Genomic DNA, 20,587 nt, shown 5'->3' with positions numbered 1-20,587 from the left:
ATATATATTAAATATAAATAATTTGATGTTTGATTTAATTTTTTGAAGCGATAAATAATAATTGATCATACTGATTTGATTTAAACAAATAAATATTCGTAAGAAGATTATGCCCGCATGTGCGGGCACAACACCTAGTTTTTTAATAAAAGAAACTTTTATTTTTGATATTTATTTCCATGGTATACTATTGAAAAATTCATGCAAATTAATAAGAGTATTTTGGATAAATATGTGTATTTCCATAACCCAAATTATTTAGTTTTGGTTAGATCTGATATCCAAAAATAAGTTATTTTCTTGTTAATTATAATAGCAACGAAAAGGGAAAATTAACAATTAAGATTCGGTTGTAAATTCATTTAATAAAGATTCGGTTATAAATGTTCAATTATGATCAATAAAGTATGATGTTATAAAAAAAAAGATTCGGTTGTATATTCATTTAAAAAATACTAATTTTTATATTTACATGATCCAACCTAGTAAAAATCATCTAAATATACTACCCTCTAGTTTATTCAAAAAAAAATTCTTTCACATATAAAAAAAGATAACATTGTTTTTAGATCCCAAATGTATTAGTGAATCTACAAAACCAATTTAGATTCGGTTAGTTTCTTTGATCTATAAATAACATTTGAATGAGGTGTCCACGTAGTTCATGAAAATCATGTAGTTGGAGACTTACAAAAGCACCTGAGAGATACTCTTCTAATCCTTTAAAAGCATATGATCACCACACTAAGGAACTAACTTGTATAAACCAAAACCAAGAAATGATACTGATCATAAGGAATCCAACCAGAACTAAAAAAATGTCTTACAAAAAAAACTAACTGCAAATTTTGCATGATAAGAACAGGCTCCCTCAATGATACTGCTCCCTCATTCACATAAATCCCAATCAGGAAGAATCTGACATGTTGGAGAACGTTTTGCAACTCTATTAACCTCCTCGAAGATTTCTTCATCAGAGACATATCGAGGATAGTTGATGAGACTCAGAGTGAGTTTCTTCAGGACTGCTGCGTTCTCAAGAAAGTAAGTAGCTACTTCCATCTCCTGTTCTCCCCACACATGGATTCTCTTTAGCTGAACACACTCGAGGGTCGATAAGAAGCACCCTGGCACATTTGCGAGTTGGTATACATTCTCCGTCTCAATTGGATAATAAATCTCCTGGAAACACACACGAAAAGGCTGAGTTTGGAATTATAAATATAAACAAAACCCCACAGTGTTAGTTAAGAGTTCTTTTACCAAGATTAGGTGTTTCAGACTGGGGCAACACTCAAGAAAGGCTGGCAAAAAGTGTAGTGAATGACAAGGGAACATGGCTTCTAAACGTGATAAGTTATTGAACTTTGGAATCATCCCTACGTTAGAGTAAAGCTCAAGGACCTGCAGTAACACCAAGAAACATATCTATATATAAGTGGGAGGTTTTTAATTAGATAAAGATCTGTGTAAAATATACACATACCTTGACTGTTTTCTCAGAGATGATCATGTGTTTTACACTCGATATCCCAGAGAGAAAGTAACGGATTTCATTTCTCTTTGAGAAGTCCTCCCCCGGATCAACGAACTCGCCAAACTTGACAGCAAACTTGATACCAAGGTCAACCATGAACAAAGAAGTCAGGTTCTTTACCATGACGCTATGATACTGATCTTCTCCGAGAGTCATATGCTCCAGCACCGGAGCATCGATCTCAAGCGTGCATTTCACAGACGACCTGCAAAGCTTACCGTGCCAAAGCGGAACACGAAACCTCTTCAAGCTCCCGGACCTCACACGCATAATCTTTTCATCCGTACCCACAAGAATAGGATCCATATTCCTTACCAAGGTAAGTTCCTCAAGAACAGGACACCCTGACACGAGCTTCTCCAGATGCGCTGCGTAAAGAAAGTGAACTTTTACAAGGGTCATGGACTTGAGACAAGGCAAAGAAACGAAACCAGGATCCTCGAGACCCGAAAACGTGAGCTTCAAGGAAACCAAAGTCCTGCTCGTGTAGAGATTCAGAGGTACGTAGTCGATAAAAGGATATAAAAATGTGTCGTCGTGATCCCTATACTCGGTGAAGCTCTCAAAGTCTAGATGTTGAGGTCCACGGTGGATCACTGTAGTGATCCGATCCCTGAGCCCGTCTATGTCCTCCACGCTGCCGCATTCCACCTTGCTAATTTTTAAATAATTTCAGTGTAAATATGTTTTAGAAACTATAAAAGTTAAAATTAATATCAAATATATGATTAAATTAAAATAAGGTATTTTAGTAATTTGTTAAATTTAAACTCATCCAGATGTAAATGAAAATAAAGAAACTAACATAAGTTCATCTAGATGATCCATTGAGATGAACCATTTGGATGGACAAACAAACAGTAATATAAAAACTAGATGAATTATCTGGATGGATTACATAGATGAAACAGCTGGATTGAGATGTCAGATGGAGAAACAATCAGGGCCATAGTATGAAAATACAAAACAACAAATATTATAATAAAAATAACTAGAAAACAAGGAGAGATCAAGTGAAGTAATTGTATAGACACTTTTCATTCAACGATCTATTAATAGATCTAACTCTAATAATTTTCTTGAGAATTTTAAAATCTTTGTTGAATCATATTGTCACCAATTTTCTTTGTTTTACTAAGTTAACCAGATTAGAGCTATAGATATTATTTGGTATAGAATTTAATGTACCAATTCAACCGAGAATATTTTTTTTATTATGTATTATAAAGATAATTTTTAATAAAATGAACATTTATTTTTGATATTTATTTCCATGATATACTATTGAAAGATTCATGCAAATTAATAAGAGTATTTTGGATAAATATGTGTATTTCGGTTAGTTTCTTTCATTTATATAACATTTGAATGAGGTCCATGTAGTTTATGAAAAGTATGTAGTTGTAGACTTACAAAAGCACCTGAGAGATACTCTTTTAATCCTTTAAAAGCATATGATCACCACACTAAGGAACAACTTGTATCAACCAAAACTAAGAAATACTGATCATAAGGAATCCAACCAGAACTAAAAAATGTCTTACAAAAAAAACAACTGCAAATTTGCATGATAAGAAGAGGCTCCTGCAATGATACTGCCCCCTCATTCAATTTTCTCAGATGGTCTTCACTTAAAACAGACGTAGACGTTATGGTTCCAATCCAGCTTAGGTTACAGTAGGCATTAACTTTCTTTGACCCGTCAAACAGTCCAGAACGAAACATCCGTTCAGGCAATCGTGTCGGATCCATCCTGCAAAGTTAGATAAAATTCAAATTAAAATTCAAGCTAAATTGGCGATGGAAACAGGGGAAGACAGAAGATGAAACCCAATAGTGAAATGCATAGTAAGTGAAGTTCAAGATGAGCCAATATGTTGAGTCAAGTTTGTTTCAAGGCGAGACAGCGTAAACCCAAAGAACATAGAAAGCTAAAATCCAGAGAACTTCGGATTAGAGCAGCACCTTAAGATCGACGTGGAGACGAAGAAGACAAGAGGAAATGTAAAGGGCCGAGAAAGTGGTCGGCGTCAAGGAGAGAGCGTCTATTCTATCAAAAAAAACAACTGCAAATTTTAGCTTTCAATGTTCTCTGGGTTTACGCTGTCTCGCCGTGAAACAAACTTGACTCAACATATTGGCTCATCTTGAACTTCACTTACTATGCATTTCACTATTGGGTTTCATCTTCTGTCTTCCCCTGTTTCCATCGCCAATTTAGCTTGAATTTTAACTTGAATTTTATCTAACTTTGCAGGATGGATCCGACACGATTGCCTGAACGGATGTTTCGTTCTGGACTTTTTGACGGGTCAAAGAAAGTTAATGCCTACTGTAACCTAAGCTGGATTGGAACCATAACGTCTACGTCTGTTTTAAGTGAAGACCGTCTGTCTGACCTTTTTTTTCTTTTATTGATACCAAACCGATCATCTGTTGTATTTATAACGTTTGAAGCGGTTCCGATTCTCGAGTCGAGCGTTTCAAACATAAAAGCTGTTATTATTAGGGCTCTTATTATTATATTTAACATTAAGATTTTTCTTTAAATTAAAAAAGAAAAACCAATTGGTTTTTCATAAAAATTCATGCGAAACGTTTAGGTTTAGGAAACACAATATTTCCATTGTCAAATTGATTTGTTTTGTGAGATTTGATATCCAAACAATCTTCCAAAATTAATTGTTTCTGTTAATAATAAAAGCTCAGTTGATAAATTGCGTTTGACATGCATATTTTATTGGTAAGGAATTAAGAGAATTCCGAAAGCTACTTTCTACATTCAACAGATTAATGAAGTATATGAATATACTCTCAAAATTGCATAATCAAAATATGATTGAATGCTTAGAAACGTATATGTGTTTATTACTTAGTTGTGTATATAAAATTTTGTCCAGTACATAAACTTATATTCTAGATCAAGACAATTCTAAATTATGAAACTATATTGCCTACTTAGTGGATATAGATCCGTATCCCCCAATTAAGATTCTGTTAGTTTCTTGAATCTATATAACATTTGAATGAGGTACATGTGGTTCATGAAAAGTATGGTATCACAAACACTAAGGAACTAACATGTTTTTGTGACTTTACTAAAACAAAAACTCCATCTCCCAAAGGCATATAAAAGCTCAGTCGATCTTGGCATCTGAAGTGTGAGATATCCAATTTGCTCTCCATGTAATGGAAGGACAAAGAAGACGCTCTGTTTTCCAACCTCCTGATCTCAGCTAAACATAAACAAGGAAACAAAAAAAAAAAAGAGAGTGAAAATCAAAAGTTAATACAGTCGATTTCATGTTGTAGATAATAATGATCTAAGTTACCTTGTTGAGGAATTCATCATAGTGTTTATCCATCCAAGCTTCTCCTTCTGAATAAAAAGATGTGCTCTTTTCCATAAGATTTGCCATAACAATGGCGTGAATGTATGACTTCAACACATCTCCAGCTGTTGAGTCTTTGTGCAGGATCACACTTACATTTCCCTTTCTATGTGCCAGTAAGTACTTAGCTGCAGGAGTTTACGATACGTCAAACGTTACCAAATATGAAACAGAGAAACATAATGGAAAAAGGAAAAAAATCAAACCATTCTTGTGAGAAGAAGCTCCAACACCATTTAGGAGTTGCATTCTGCACATAAATTGTCAAACCTCACAAGGATTATTTCCCTTAAGGCTGTGAAAACTCTTAGTTTCTTATAAACTGGGACTTGTAGTGGTTAAAGTATAGAACTTACATATCTGGACGAGGGAGAGAAGAAACTTTCACACCTAAGTGCACTCTCTTGTGCAATGCGTTTGAATTAGTTGAAGTAGCCCACATGGGCAATACACCCTCCATTGAAGAAACCTGTTCCGGCGAGAGAACTGGCGACATGTTTGGTTAAAGAAAATTCCTAATGCATATGATACAATGATAAAAAAAGGGAAGTTCTGAGAATTACCTTGGCCAGTTTGCATGAAATGTGCTAGAAGAATCGAATTCCTCTCGAAGTTCAACGAATTCAATACAAGGCACCGGACAGCTCTATAGTTTGCTATATTCGAAAGAAAAGAAAAAAAAAACAGTTGATGACAAGAATTAGAGAGTTTCTGATTTGATCTAAGCTTTTAACTTACCATACATGTGAAACACAGTGAGGGAGAGAAACGAGAACCAAATGGCTAAAGGGTTGCCAGAGGTAAACCGAGCAAGCAACATTCCCAATGACATTCCCATCATCGTTGCCATAGTCTCTTGGCTTCCTTCCTTCAAATAGATAAAAACATATCCAATAAACAACTAAATATTTCACAGTTTCTGAATCATGCACAGTGAAAAGAAGCACCTTAGCAGATATATCCGCCGCATTTTCTTGGAGAGCAAAGTGCTGAGTTAGAGCTGCTCTGGTTGCTCCACTTGCAACACCAGCTAAATTCAAGCAGTGGAGATCAACAACAAAAAAATTGTTTAAACACGATGTTATATCAGCTAAAGCGGAATTCTTAACTTCAAAAGGGGTTCGAAGCAAGTAATGAAACTCACTAAATGATCTTGATAGGCTTCCTAAGCAAACCACAATGATAAAGGCAGATGGAAATAGAGGAGAAAGAAGGTCCATTAGCATTCCTACAATAAAGGCAACAAAGCTTGTAGTCATTCAAAGTCTCAGAGAACTAACTAGCTATTACTGACGTGAATAGAACATACCTATATCGTTCATAAGGTCCGCAACTAAACGCCACATTTTTGCGTTACTATCCAGGTTGGAACCCTGAAGAGCATGGAAAAAAAAAACCAGAGAGATCCCATATTGAGAGCTCAGAAAACAAAAGGGAGTCAATTGCTGATAATAGAATCATCTAAGTTCCCCCACACAACAACGGAAGAGAAACTGTAAGGTATATGATTGGGGAGAATCTAAGTAACCTGATAAAAAGTGAACAAAATGCCTCCAAGCATCCCAGTGAAATCCCTCAGAAACCACTGCATATTACAAACAAGAGATAATAATCACATAGCAGGAGAAAATGATAGATTACATGTCAGCGGTTAGAAAACTCACCTGAAAGGTAGCACCTATAACCGTTGCGGATTTCTCACCAACCCCAATTGCACTTAAAAGAGCCTGTAGAAGAAATAGTCCAAATAAAAAAACGCTGCAGCAGGACAAAAATCAAGAACTGAAAAAGCTCAAAAACTTGATCTCACCTGAGTTGAAAGCATCATCTTTATATACGTTGAGAGCCCCTGCATAAAAAAAAGAACATAACCAAATCACAAATCCAATTTTAGAGTAATAACACAAAGCACACATACCTGTAACGTATCCCATAGTTGAAACCCTACATAATCCGGAGTTACACTATCAGGAAAGCCCTGCATTATTGAACACAAGTAAAACTCAGTTGTCTCAATAATCATAATTCGAGAAGAGGCTCACTTGCCTCAGGTACAAAAGCTTGGAGAACTCGTCTCCATACATGGTTGATTCGATTAGCAGACCTATTAATCACACAACCCATGAGTTAAAATTCTCAACTTGCAACAAACAAGATTTTGAAATTGTGAATAGAAAACAGAGGGGGGAGAAAGGGAGAGCCTTTGGATGGAGAGAGAAGAGGAGGCAGTGATGGTTGCTGTTCTGAATAGCTTAGTAGAAGAGGAACCGTTCCATTCTTCGAGTGTGATCGATCCACAAACAGTGTGTTCTTCTCCTTCCATGGCGAATCCTTGGCTTCTTCCTCAAAAATCAAAATGTTAAAAGAAAGAAAGAGTGTGAATGTTTTGTTTAGATGTTGGGCCTTTGAGTTGGGCTTCAATAGCGACCCAAGAGATGTTTGGACTTGTGTTTTGAAAGTATTAGTGCGGTGGACGTACGGGTACCCGTTCGTATTCAGATCGGGTACTTTAGATTTTCGAATATTTCGGTATGGAGGTATAGAACCCGTTCAGGTATTTCTGTACTTCGGGCCGGATTCATGTATTTTTAGTTCGGATTCGGTTATTTCGGATCGGGTTCGGATATTTAGATTTTGGAAAAAAATTAAAATTTTCATTTCTCAAGTTTCTTGTATTTTAAAATATAATTTTTAGTTAACTAACTTTTTATTTTTAATAGATTGAATGGTTAATAGATTTGGACATAACATTGTAAACTTAAAAAGACATTAATTTAGTTATTTTTTAAAAAAAATTGGATGTAACTTTTTGTTAATTTTTGAAAATAAAAAACCTGACATGCATTTTAAGTGAGTAGAAAATTATTTTTTCCGTAATTGTATGCATATCATATGAACTTAAAGTATGTGTATTATCAATATAAATATTTTATATAAAATGAGATATGTAAACTAGAAATATAAGGTTAATTGTGCATATGTTCGGTTATTTTCGGATATTCATTCGGGTTCGGGTATCTAATCTTTACTTATTCAATACCCGTTCGGATATTTTGATACTTCGGTTTGGATTTCGGTTTAGATTTTTTGGATCGGATTCGGATGCCACTTTAGATATCGGGTAAAGTGCCCAACCCCTACTATAGTCATACAAAACAGTGCCGGTCATATTTAAATACTCATATCATCTCTTCTCTAGTGTTGTAAGTTGTAACCAAACTTGGTCGTTGACGAGAAGAGTCTTCTTTGATGAGGGAATCTCAAGACTGGTCCTTTCTAAACTACTCCTCAGATTGATTAGTTGTAATCTTTCATCCACTTGTGGAGTTAACAAGTCTTCTACTTCTACTCACATGTGGGTTTCATTTCAAGTTTCAGACTATTCTTTCTCCTTAAAGAGTTACTCATGAGGGAGCAACAATATTTCGTAATCTTGGCGACTGTTGCAGTATTATTAGCTCTTGGAGGAGCAATTCAACAAGTGAAATTTCATGTAGAGAAACCTTTATCAGGAATTGATATTTACAAAACGATATTTGACCTCAATGAAAAAAAGGCTCATGTCAAAGCATCTCCAACTCTTCTTGGATCTAATGTAATAAAAGAAGCTATTCTCTCTTCTTTTCTTGTATGTGCAAGATCAGGCTTGATGAAAAAAAAAAACAAACTTCAATGTAATTTTTATTTTATTTTGACAGGGTCAACATAGCGAATCTGTACTGGTGGAGTTTAGTTCTCTCTACCCATCAGATGATGATTGGATTGGAGTGTTTTCTCCTGCAGATTTCATGTAGATTATTATCAACACCTTCCTTCTCAGTAACATTACTTCTGAGATTAAAATATGAATTTGTGTTCTTCTTACAGGGCTTCTACATGTCGAGGAGATAACATACAAAGTGTTGGCCGACCTCGACTGTGTTCACTTCCTATCAAGGTTTTTTTTTTTGTCAGTTTTTCTTATAGGAGCAAATCTCCAAAATAGCACATTTCTAAGTTTATATCACAAAAGTAGCACTCAAAAACTAAAATGACCAAAATAGCATTTTATCTTTTGAAAAATTTAAATTTTTTTATATTTTAAAACACTCAAAGAGTAGGGTTTAGGGTTTAGAGTTTAGGGTTTAGGGTTTAGAGTTTAGGTTTTAAGGTTTAGAACAAAAACTTGATTTAGTGCTATTTTGGTCTTTTTCTCTTCTTTATAACATGATTCACCATTGCTTCTGCTTTTCTACAATGCAACAAGTCTTTAGCCTTTTTTTTCCTCATGTTTCCTCTTTACAGTTCCAATATGCAAACGTTAGTAATCCAAGATACAACACTACTGGAGTCGGTTCCATGAAGCTTCAACTTATCAACCAGAGATCAGATTTTTCCTTCGCTCTCTTTTCTGGCGGTTTGTTGAATGTAACACTCATTTCACCTATAAAAATTCTCTAGTTTTACTACAGTTTTTTAGCTAACCTTTTACTGGTTTTGTTTTTTCCCTTAGCCAAAGCTTGTGGCAATCTCAAACAAAGTATCCTTTGAGAACCCAAACGCACCAGTTTACCCACGCTTGGCGCTAGGCAAAGAATGGAACGAAGTAAGATCCTGTAAACCCCCTCTTCACTTGAAATGAGTTTCTCAAACGTCTCTTTTTAACAGATGACAGTGACATGGACTAGTGGTTATGGACCTGATGTAGCAGAACCTGTAGTCGAGTGGGGCATCAAAGGAGGAAAACGTAAACTCTCACCTGCTAGGACACTGACCTACGGGCGTAACGACTTGTGTGGTCCTCCTGCAAGGACTGTGGGATGGCGTGATCCTGGATACATACACACATCTTTCCTCAAAGAGTTGTGGCCGAGCTCCAAGTATACATACAAAGTTGGGCATAGATTGTCCAATGCTGGTGCATTCATATGGAGTAAAGAGTATCACTTCAAATCTTCTCCATTTCCAGGCCAAGACTCTCTCCAACATGTTGTGATCTTTGGTGACATGGGAAAGGTTTGGTCTGAAAATCATATTATATTTTTGTTTTTTCTTTAATTTGTTGTAGTCTCAAGACTGTATTCATTATAGGCCGAGGTTGATGGGTCAAACGACTACAACAGTATCCAACGCCCTTCTTTAAACACCACTAGGCAACTCATTAAAGATCTAAACAAGACAGATGCTGTTTTCCACATTGGAGATATCTGTTATGCAAGTGGATATCTTTCCCAGTGGGACCAATTCACTGCTCAGATTGAGCCCATTGCTTCCACTGTTCCATACATGATTGCAAGGTTTTTTGCCTCTTTCTTTTCTTGTTTTGATATCTTTTTCTTGTCTGAAAGTTAACTCTGTGCAGCGGGAACCATGAGCGTGACTGGCCTTACTCGGGATCGTTTTACCATGGTGTAGATTCTGGAGGAGAATGTGGTGTACCAGCTGAGACAATGTTCTATGTTCCTAATCAAAACAGAGATAAGTTATGGTACTCTAGTGACTACGGAATGTTTAGGTTCTGCGTGGCTGACACGGAGCATGACTGGAGTAAAGGAACAGATCAATACAAGTTCATTGAGCACTGCTTAGCATCAGTGGACAGAAAAAAACAGCCGTGGCTTATATTCTTGGCTCACCGCGTGCTCGGTTATTCCTCTACATCATTCTATGCGGAAACAGGCTATTTCGCTGAGCGATTGGGGAGAGTTCATCTCGAAAAACTCTGGAAGAAGTACAAAGTGGACGTTGCGGTCTATGGCCATGCACATAACTACGAGAGAACATGCCCCGTTTATCAGGTAAAACATAAGTGGAACCTTAAGAAACAGAATATGATTAGATCGTTCTGATGCTTTCTTTTTATTGTGTGTGTGTAGAGTTTATGCACGACTTATGAGAAAGCCAACTACAAGAGTCCAATGGATGGGACGATCCACGTAGTTGCTGGAGGTGGAGGAGCTCATCTTGCTGAATTCTCCAAGCAGCAACCGAGTTGGAGTTTGTTTAGGGATTACGACCATGGATACGTTAAACTCACAGCGGTTGATCACTCTAGTCTTCTGTTTGAGTACAAGAAGAGCGGCGACGGACGAGTCCATGATTCATTTAAGATATCAAGAGGTTACAGAGATGATTCGGCTTGTGGTGTTGATAGTTGCCCTGCAACAACACATGCTACATAAAAGAAGGTCAACCTGTTCACTGTTCCATTGTTAAGTCAATTATATACTTACTATACTACATATCTGAATCATTATATATATCATTTGATGATTCTTTGATGTTCTCTCAAGTATTACACCTAAAAATACATGAGAATCTTGATCTTCATCAAGATTGAGATTTGCAGAAGATATCCAAAAGATTTATAAAAACAACAACTAGAAGATGTGACAAGAAGAGAAGACACTTCTAGTTTTTACCAGATTCTTCTTCCTAGTCAAAACGTTGAAGGAGAAGTGTTGACAACGATATGCCGAAGAGGACGATCAACATCTCCACCACCACCGTGTTTAACGAACTCTGCTGGTGTCAAGAAACTGCCATGGCAAATGCACATGATCCGAACTTCCTCTCCCACTTTCCCGTACTTGTATAGAATGCCGTCGACACGTCTTCCGTTTGGACCGTCTCCTTTGGTGAACACGCACGGCATGTCAAACAAACCAGTAGACGTAGGAACCGTCCCTTTGCCTTTCCCTTTCCCATCATCCTCTCCTTTCTCATTCCCCTTGTGTTTCTCTGTTCCGTGGATTTCGCTGTTATTAGATGAACATCTTGTCACGATCTTTGGACTCGTTTCCGCTCCACAACTATTTGATGAACCTACAAGACCAATATAAAGTTTTGTCTAAGACAAAAACAATGTTACTACTACTAATCTTGAAACATACCTTGTTGATGATTCTTGTTGTCCAGCTCCGACAAGCTAGAAGAGCTACCTCCTCCTCCTCCTCTTGCACCATCGGAATCAACGGAAGAAACCAAATGCCTCTGAAGAAACCCACTTTTACTAGCAGTGACCCATCTCTCACTCTCAAACGACGACGTTTGCTCGTCTCCACCTCTGAAACTCTGTTTCTCGCATCTCCTCTTCTTAGCTTCCATTCTCCTCGCCGACTGCATCTCTTTCCTTTTCCTCCACTCCTCCTCTATCTCCGCCGGCAACGACGTCGTTCTCGCTAACCCCACCGCGTAGTTATTCTCCGGCTCGGACACAAACGGCAGCACAGCGCCCAAAACGGAAGAAGATCGTTTAAGCTTCCTCGGAGTCTTGTCTACTCCGAATCGTCCTCCTAAAGAGAGACCAAGACTCAGCTCGTGGTCTTCGCAGTCCGATGTTTCACCGCCGTTTTCAGACGGATCTGTCGGGTGTTTGTTTATGTCCAGAGAAAGGTTTGTCGTTAACGTCATGTCTCTGTTGTTGTTCCATGTCCTTTGTTGTTGTCTACTTGCTTCTTCCCCCATTGATTACTAAAGACAAAAAGAATCATATTTTCACATATTATAGAATAATTCATACGGATCAAAGTTGGTTTTATAGGAACGAGAAAACTCGTCGGAGTTTACCAGAGAAGGCAAGGTGGTGGTGAAGAAGACGAGAGAGAGCTTAAACTGAAGTTGACCTGAAGGAGAAAACGCTTTTTTTAGATAATTAAAAAAAATAAAAAGAGAGATGAAGGAGGAAGAAAGAGAGAGACGGAAGAGCCTCTTGAGTGCGAAGAGGCAAGTGGCCGGCGAGAGAGCTGCCTGAACGACACGTGGCCGGTGGATTACATCGGCGTTGCATAATGCTGTTTGAGGAAACGTGTCGTAAAGCGACTGAGTTAACCAGAGTCACGACACGTGTCTGCCAAGTAAAAAAAAAAAGATGCGTTTTTCCCTTTTATTCAAAAAAGAATACATAAAATCGAATTTTGATTAATCTAAGCGACTCGACAACGTCACTCACGTGGCTCGGACCGTGGAACCCACTAGGGAAGCAAGTTGCTTGTGGAAAAAGTGAAGGAAGGAGAATATATAACACTTCGTTTTGTAAAAGAAAAAAGTTATTATTTCCTTTAATTATTACCACAAAAAGGCAAATTCAAATAAATTAAAAGACTAAGGTAACGTTTTTTGTATTAACAACATAACAAGCTGAAATTTTAGTAAGAGCGGAGAAGTTTAAGTTAATTGATTGAGTGAAAGTTAGGTTGGAGAATGAAATCTATAAATTGAAAAGAAGATTTTTAGAATCTTTGGTGGGTCACTTTGTTTAGTCAAGTGGGGGACCTAAGAGACGCTCTTTTAACTTTAAACATAAACCCCAAAATACCACGTGTCATTCACCTGTTGGTTTTTATAACATGAGGAAACTATAATAATAGAGCAGTGAAGACTGAATAAGACCCTCCCTATCCACTTTCCCATCTCCAAGAAGCCCATAAGGTATAAGGGCTTGCCCATGTTGCCTTTTGGTACCGGCACATGCATCAAACCAAGCTCACAAGGAATTTTCGGCTTACTTCTGGTTGGGATATTTTCGTTTGTTAACCGGTCCAAATAAAGCTTACCGAATCATAATCATCCCTACTATTATTTATGAAATGATTTTTCGCAATAGAAGTTTAGAGACCAATGATACTCTTAACGAATTTTTATATATAATCTATTATATATTAAAAAAAAGTTTTATTTTATATTAATAATATTAGATATTTAAATATTGTCTTGTTATCTTAAAATAATATTTTTTATTAAAAATTTAAGATATAAAATAGTTAATTAAGGAGAAACGTTTGTATAAAGTTATTTTCTAAAATATTTTTAATATGGGAGCATATATATATTTTAATTAAGAACTTTATTATATATAAATAATTTGATGTTTTTGATTTTTTTAATTAATAAAACATAAACTAATAAGTATTTATAGAAAATTATGTGCATATATGTGAACATATGAATATTTGTAAAAAAATTATGCCCGTGTATTTAAAAAAAAAAAGATTATGTGCGAGCAAAATATCAGGCGTTAAAAAAATTATCAAAATCTCAAGTGAAAGGAGTGTCAACAAAACTTCTGATCTCTACCTCTCTCCTCTTCCTATAAAAACTTTCAGATTCTCAATTTCAAATGAATAAAGCAAAAACAACAACAACAACAGAGTTTTAAAACTCTCTTTAGCCTCTGGCTTGAGCATTTTCACGGCTAGATTTCACCAAACCATTCTGATAAGCTCTGCTGCCATCACCATTATTATTGGCCTCAGCATTGCGTGATTCTCCTCTTCTCTCATATCCATTTCCTCCATGGCCTCCTCCTCCTCCGTTGAAACCGTTACCCCTAGGCCTAAACCCGTCGTTTCTGTAACCGTTCTCGCTCCTATAACCTCCGTTTCTCATTGAAGATCTGCCATTCTCATTGTTGCCTGCAGAAGATTCAAGTCATAAAGCTGGAAACAATACTCACAAAAGTACTAAACTTTGTTTTATTAACTAACTAACTAACCTCGTTTCTCTTCTATAGAAACTCTTCTGTTCCCGATTCTTATTGCTGACTCCTTGTGAGCCTAGAGTTGTAATATGACATCAGATGAAAGTATTCAAGTTTACAATCAAAAGTTGAATTCATAGATGTTTAAACATACCTGGAGGACCAACTTCACTGCTTCAGCGGATTCAAATGTCACAAACCCGAAGCAGTTTCCCTTTAGCTGATAAAAAAAAAGATCAAAACCTTTTTGAGTTTCTAGACGAAATGACTAAAGATTCTATTTCATAACAAAAAAAAACTGACCCTGTAACTTCTAACTTGGATAGCGTCTTTCCTAATAACACCAAACCCTTTGAATGTTTCATTGAGCTGCTCAGGTGTCGCATCCATAGGCAAGTTCGCAACAAATATGGAACCACCCTCTGCTGATACAATACAAGCAACTAATAGGCTTAGGCTTTACACAAGAAGCTTTAACAACGAATGTTTAAAACACTGAAAACAAAACCTGATTGGTCGCTTTGGGGAACAGGCGCATGAGCTTTGGACTCAAGAGCAGCGCTCAGCTTCTTAACAGGCTTTGCAGGAGAAGAAGCTTTGACGTTGAATGCAGCACCAACTTTAGCCGGGGACTGGACCTAAGTGTAAGTTGTGTAACTCTTTTAGATTATATAAGCTCAGATTGAGCAATAGAATTGGATAATAAACACAGAGAAGGAGGACTCACAATTACTGCAAATGATTTCTTGGGAGCATCCACATTTTCTACAGCTCTCGCCGGTTCCTTCACCAAAGTTTCAGTTGTCTGTTGAGTAGGGATGGCAACTGCTTCTGCAACTTGAGGAATCACCTCCACCTCTCCTCAACCTCCTTCTTGTTAGCTTCAGGTTCAGCAACAAGCTCATCAGAGACATACCTAAACACATCGTTGAGCACAAAGTAGCTTCCTTTCTGCGGCACGAGGAAAAAAGACTGAGAAAATCTCATCCTCTCCCCATCTTTCACGGTGAGTAAGCCAGTGACCAAAGTAACAACTCCACTCTTGTAAGAAGGTTGGGAGTCAGCAGTCAAAATCTGAATCTTTGAGTTCTCGTAATCAAAGGACATGATCTGCTCATTAATAGCCTACAAACACAGAAGAAGCTCCCTATTATCAAAAAAGTTGCTTCCAAAAATAAACATATCAAAGAATGAACTTATTGATTGTATCATAGTATCTTTACTTTTAAGGAGTTGACAGAGACCATCTCTCCATCAGGACCAGGTCTCCCTAAAACACTGTCCTCGAGATAGAACCGATGCACTTGTGATGGTGATTCGTACAAGTGGTTGTAGTATTTCTGAACAAACGCGTTCCCAACAATGTGTGGATCCGCTAATGGAGCATTTGATTCTACGAGTGTCATCTCTCTCTCTCTCTACATAATCCAATTGGTTTTTTTACTTAAAAAAAGTGTCGGAAACAAAAACAATAAAAACAAAAGAGGTGTCTTTTGTGTGATTCAATACAAAATCAAAATCTATACATTTTGTCGCATTACGAAATAATCAAATCTCAGAAAGAGTTGATTGAGTACTTGCGATGAATCTATAAACCGAATTATTGAAATGAGACCCAAAATAAATGTTTGTGATTACATGAAAGTGTTCTGTAATGAAACAAGTGGTTGGTATATTAAGTAGAACATGTAATATTAGGATGAACAGATATAAAAAAAAAAAAAAAAAAAAAAAAAAAAAAGTAAAATAATACCTTGGAAGATGAGAAGAGAAGAAGAAATCTCAACAGAGTGAAGAGAAGAAAGACAGAGACGAGCGATGAGTATACACTATTATTATATGTGTGTGTGTGGTGGCTTTTACTTCTAGGGTTTTTACTTAGAAATCTCCGAGGAGAAGAATTGGGATTCTCCTGTAGTGGCTTTTCTACAGATTTTCTCAGTAAAATTATTGGCTACGAATTCAAATGTTATATTCATAACTAAGCAAAATGCATAGAAGAATATATAACAAAAGCCCCCGGCGAGGATCGAACTCGCGGCCTTTCGCTTACGAAGCGAAACCACTATGCTACGGAGGCTTACAACAACCTCTTAGTTTTAAAAATTAATGTTTTTTGAAGCAATTTTTAAAGTTACGTGTTTGTTTTATCGCTAATTTAAGTCTTGAATTCAAATACCAATGTGCATGGAAAGAACTTTAAACTTGCAGTGATCGCTTCCGTATGTGCTAGTAAGAATGTCTCTGTTGTATATTATCGGCTCAATACAGAATTAACGGATGGGCTAGAGTTCGTAAAGCCCACGAATTTATAACTCAGAAAACGGCATTCTATTTCAATCTATTGACAAAAGATGCCATAAGAAACTGCATAACAACAGTTTCATAGGCTCCTTGAAAAACTGCATCTAGTGTAACCAGGCCCGGCTCACATATATTATGGGCCAAGCGCTGAGTATCTTTTTTTTTGTTAAAGCTTTACTTGTATTTTTTGAAAATTAGGACCTTTAATATTTATGTCTTTAGCAAATTAGGGTCCTAATTACTAAAGAAAAATCAAAGCAAAATAAAAATTCCATGTGCAAAATAATTACTAAAAGATTCTTTTTACTAAATAAAAATCAAAACAAAATAAAAAAGCCATACTCTCAACCGGCTCGTAACCCAAAAGGTCACAGACTCCGCAACAATGGCAGAGAAACGCATTAATGAGAAGGAAAATCTTTGTAATACCAATGATGTTTGTTCATCCAATTCACTTCAACACATGAGAAAATATTAGAAAAAAAACTGCTCTAGACAAGAAGCACATGAGAGATAGAGAAAAAGTTTGTAGGGGACATAATTAAACTGTTCATAAAACTAAGGACATATTTGTTAAAACAGGGGGGACATATTTAAAATTAGTCAATGCTTTACATAGGATTTTCAAAATGAGTTGGGGGCAAATGCCCCCCTCTTAATCCATGTGCCTCTGCCACTGGAGATAAATATTCGTCCTACCCGATTCACCGCGAGGAGCCATCGCATCAGAGATCATCCACTTCAACAACATACATAAGGCTTTGAATATTTTAATCCGACATGCACCGCAGTTAACAGTGACAAAAGTCTTTACATATACCATAAATCTATATATTTTTATAACTTTTAGAACCACATCGGAGTTGTACCGCTTATCCCGCGCCACTCGATCTGATGTTATCATTCAGAGTCATAGTTGTTTTTGATAAAATATATTTAAGAATATAGTTACATATCAAAGGATATTTAATATTTTCACTAAGAACCGTTTGGATTATTACGAATTAATAGTACTTTCGCCATTCTATTTTAATTTTCGTTTTAGCATTTTATACAAAGATTAAGAAAATATTTAATTTTGTATATTTACTAAACAAAAATATCATTACCAATACATTTAACCACATTTCAACATCCGAAAATATAAATGAATATAAGTCAAAAATTGAAACGGGTGTTATAGAAGTGACATAGCAAAGCCAATACGGTAAAGCCACCAGAGTTCAAGTCTCGGCCATTGGAAAATGAACATTTCAACATCGCCAGGGAGAAGGACTGACATGTGGGCTTAAAACGTAGGCTGCTAACATGTGGTTAGTTTGGATCAACTTCTATAAAGACCAGTATATCCATGTATAATTACAAAAAAAAACAAAAAAAAAATCTTAAAACAAAAACAAAAACTATAATTTCACCATACCCGCTAAAATAACACCAAAACAATTTATTTTAAAAATGCTATTTCACATTGTATTATTAATAATTTTATAATCTTATATCCCTGTCCTAGTGTTATTTATTACCACTATTATATGCATCGGACTATTATTTCTCACGAATATTTATTGCTTTATTAGTCTCAAATATAAAATATAATAATCTTACTGCTCTAATACATACAAATGCATAAAATCAAGTAAACATATACAAAAGTAAAATACGTTAGCATACATTTTTCAAAACGCTTGGAAATATATTTATTTGATAAAATAAAACTGTAAATGTTGTTTAAAAATGATGCCAGAACAATAATATCATGGAAAATGTTTACATAACTCACACGACCCGTAGAATACTAAGAAATGTTCTTAATCATTTTTCGGTCCTATACCTTTTTCAAAATTTTATGTTGGCTATAATCTACAAATTTATTTTATGAATAAGAACACACACAAACTTCTTGGAAAAGGCCACATGCATTTTATTTCCTGTATAAATTTGCATGGTAATCCAAAAACTTCAATCGAAAACAAAAGGAAACGTAAATTTCTATGCAAAACAATAAAAATATCATAAGCCGAAACATCATTGGCTCCACTTAGCAAGCTGAAAACTATCCAATCTCAAATATAAATCACCATCTGAACTTTAGACGAAAAAAATCATTAAATTACCACATTTTAATATTATTTTTCATGTTTGTTTTAATTATATTTACTTTAATTTTAAAGAGTAAATAAACACTTATAACTCTAAGTTGACTAATCTAGAGTTTAGATTTGAAATGTAAATTTTGGAGGGTGGAGTTTAGGATCTTAAAAATAAATAAATATTTATCTGTTTTTAAAAAAAAATTAAAAATAGTTTTAAAACGAATTTTCGAACTTCAAAATAAAAATTCAAATAAAAAATTCAGAAAAATTATAAGAACTTCAAATTTAAAAATGTATAATTCGAAAAATATAAAATTATTTTTATTATTTATTTAAATAATTATTTATATTTCTATATCTATAAAACAATGATAGAAATTTTTTTGACCTAATTAATGATATTTTGTACTCTGGTAATTGTGAAAATGTTCTTCAAACAAAAATAAACATGAATATGTTACCAAACATAGGGTAAAAATAGAATTTCTCCACTTTATATATTCGAGTTCTCAAAAAAATGAATACTCGCCCTCATTTTTTATTTACTATAAAATTTGGGAATTTATTTTCATACAATTTTGTATGTTGTATAAAAGGATAATTTGCAAACTAACCAAATTTTCATTAAAATAAAGAATATAGGACAGTTGTTATCATATTTAAATCCATAATAATTTTTCATAAGTTTTGACCGGTATTATTCTTTCTTTTTCTAAATTACCAGTGAGAGAGGTGAAAGAAAGATAGAGAAATGATGTCATTGACAATTTAGAGGTATACAGACAATATAAAGACTGAAATGTTAAAAATCAAATTAAACATATAACATTACATCACTGAATTAATCGCCATTTACAAAAACATGATTAACCCTTTACAAATAGTACATTATACATGTTCTATTCTATTTACATAATTTGTGTGTCAACTATTCTACTTACATGTTCCAAAAAAAAAAAAAACTATTCTACTTACATAATTAAACTAATAAACTTGAACATCATATAAAAAATATTAAAAAAATTTACTGATTTGATAGATAAATTGTATAAAAACTCTCTAAATAAAATATATTAATATAAACCTTACCTCTAAGTCTATAACCCCACCCATCATTAAATATTAAATTTTAAATTATAATCAGTGAACTCTAAATTCAAATATTAAATATAATATATACTTATAATATTTAAAATAAAATTAAAGCTAAAATTTTTACAATAAAAATAGAATGAAATATATCAAATGATATTGTACATATTACTTTTTTTTAAACACATAGTACATATTAGTTCAAATAGATGAATATATTAGAAAATACATTATGTTTATCTTTGAACATCCAAAGTTGCTTTCAATGAGTATATGTTTTCAATAGTATACTAAACAATGTGAAAACAGTTAGACGAAAAAACAACATGAAACAAAATTATAAGTTATGCATGTGAACATACTCTTTTTTTTTCCGTCAATTGATTATATTAAACACTGGATGGAATACAAAAGCAGGCGGAACATGTTGATATCTCCGGAAACAAAAATCCATAGAAAGGACACTAAAACCTATACGAGGGCACCAAAGACCAGACTACAACATAACTTATACAAACGCAAATTCTTACAACTAAACCTTCCTACAATCCTTTAACAAACTCATAGATAGCAAAGTCAAGGCCAAAAATAACTGGAAGTCTTTCTCAAGACCACAGTCAACCAAGCTGATAAGTGGTAAAAATGACTTAACAGAACCGAAATCACTTGAACCTCTTGTCCATGATGAAAAGCCAGAACCACGCCGAATAGC

At 35.0% G+C, this 20,587-nt stretch overlaps 5 protein-coding genes across 7 annotated transcripts; 1 reads left to right on the top strand and 4 right to left on the bottom strand.

The window, feature by feature from the left end:
- Nucleotides 1–707: 707 nt before the first annotated feature.
- On the bottom strand, nucleotides 708–2,365 carry LOC106346548 (F-box/FBD/LRR-repeat protein At1g13780). The gene is made up of 4 exons (XM_048734964.1): nucleotides 2,343–2,365; nucleotides 1,487–2,192; nucleotides 1,264–1,404; nucleotides 708–1,182 (listed from the first exon to the last, which is right to left on the bottom strand). Exons 1-4 carry the CDS (start codon nucleotides 2,363–2,365, stop codon nucleotides 889–891), a joined length of 1,164 nt encoding a protein of 387 aa, XP_048590921.1. The 3' UTR covers nucleotides 708–888.
- A 2,169-nt stretch (nucleotides 2,366–4,534) lies between these two features.
- On the bottom strand, nucleotides 4,535–7,320 carry LOC106346549 (protein root UVB sensitive 3). 3 transcript variants are annotated; one of them, XR_007340227.1, is made up of 15 exons: nucleotides 7,131–7,320; nucleotides 6,976–7,033; nucleotides 6,848–6,907; nucleotides 6,740–6,778; nucleotides 6,594–6,656; nucleotides 6,458–6,514; nucleotides 6,239–6,302; nucleotides 6,074–6,157; nucleotides 5,877–5,959; nucleotides 5,668–5,797; nucleotides 5,493–5,585; nucleotides 5,286–5,398; nucleotides 5,136–5,179; nucleotides 4,870–5,057; nucleotides 4,535–4,773 (listed from the first exon to the last, which is right to left on the bottom strand). XR_007340227.1 is itself a non-coding variant. In XM_013785913.3 (15 exons), exons 1-15 carry the CDS (start codon nucleotides 7,250–7,252, stop codon nucleotides 4,675–4,677), a joined length of 1,314 nt encoding a protein of 437 aa, XP_013641367.2. In that variant the 5' UTR covers nucleotides 7,253–7,316; the 3' UTR covers nucleotides 4,535–4,674. The 3 variants fall into 3 exon arrangements, 2 of the variants coding, with proteins under 2 accessions (XP_013641367.2, XP_013641368.2); XM_013785913.3 differs by having other exon boundaries at nucleotides 5,286–5,415; nucleotides 7,131–7,316; XM_013785914.3 differs by having other exon boundaries at nucleotides 5,286–5,415; nucleotides 6,972–7,033; nucleotides 7,131–7,311.
- Nucleotides 7,321–8,129: 809 nt separating this feature from the next.
- LOC106346550 (probable inactive purple acid phosphatase 1) lies at nucleotides 8,130–11,194 on the top strand. Its single transcript, XM_022720708.2, has 9 exons — nucleotides 8,130–8,524; nucleotides 8,628–8,719; nucleotides 8,797–8,866; nucleotides 9,214–9,336; nucleotides 9,422–9,514; nucleotides 9,577–9,924; nucleotides 10,000–10,205; nucleotides 10,271–10,706; nucleotides 10,785–11,194. The coding sequence occupies exons 1-9, from the start codon at nucleotides 8,336–8,338 to the stop codon at nucleotides 11,088–11,090; spliced, it is 1,863 nt and encodes a 620-aa protein (XP_022576429.2). The 5' UTR covers nucleotides 8,130–8,335; the 3' UTR covers nucleotides 11,091–11,194.
- Nucleotides 11,151–12,673, bottom strand: LOC106346551 (ninja-family protein AFP2). Its single transcript, XM_013785918.3, has 4 exons — nucleotides 12,609–12,673; nucleotides 12,478–12,533; nucleotides 11,802–12,381; nucleotides 11,151–11,733 (listed from the first exon to the last, which is right to left on the bottom strand). The coding sequence occupies exons 3-4, from the start codon at nucleotides 12,373–12,375 to the stop codon at nucleotides 11,348–11,350; spliced, it is 960 nt and encodes a 319-aa protein (XP_013641372.2). The 5' UTR covers nucleotides 12,376–12,381; nucleotides 12,478–12,533; nucleotides 12,609–12,673; the 3' UTR covers nucleotides 11,151–11,347.
- Nucleotides 12,674–13,917: 1,244 nt separating this feature from the next.
- On the bottom strand, nucleotides 13,918–16,334 carry LOC106346552 (nuclear transport factor 2). Its single transcript, XM_048782253.1, is given in 9 exon segments — nucleotides 13,918–14,321; nucleotides 14,402–14,462; nucleotides 14,541–14,606; nucleotides 14,690–14,811; nucleotides 14,895–15,024; nucleotides 15,114–15,247; nucleotides 15,250–15,511; nucleotides 15,610–15,804; nucleotides 16,140–16,334. Coding segments are annotated over 8 exon segments (1,206 nt in total). The 5' UTR covers nucleotides 15,793–15,804; nucleotides 16,140–16,334; the 3' UTR covers nucleotides 13,918–14,073.
- Nucleotides 16,335–20,587: the final 4,253 nt, after the last annotated feature.

The sequence above is a fragment of the Brassica napus genome, chromosome A6 (assembly GCF_020379485.1).
Source record: "Brassica napus cultivar Da-Ae chromosome A6, Da-Ae, whole genome shotgun sequence".
NCBI classification, from domain to species: domain Eukaryota; kingdom Viridiplantae; phylum Streptophyta; class Magnoliopsida; order Brassicales; family Brassicaceae; genus Brassica; species Brassica napus.
The sequence above is the reverse complement of the archived record's forward strand: the minus strand, read 5'-3'. Positions and strand labels throughout refer to the sequence as shown.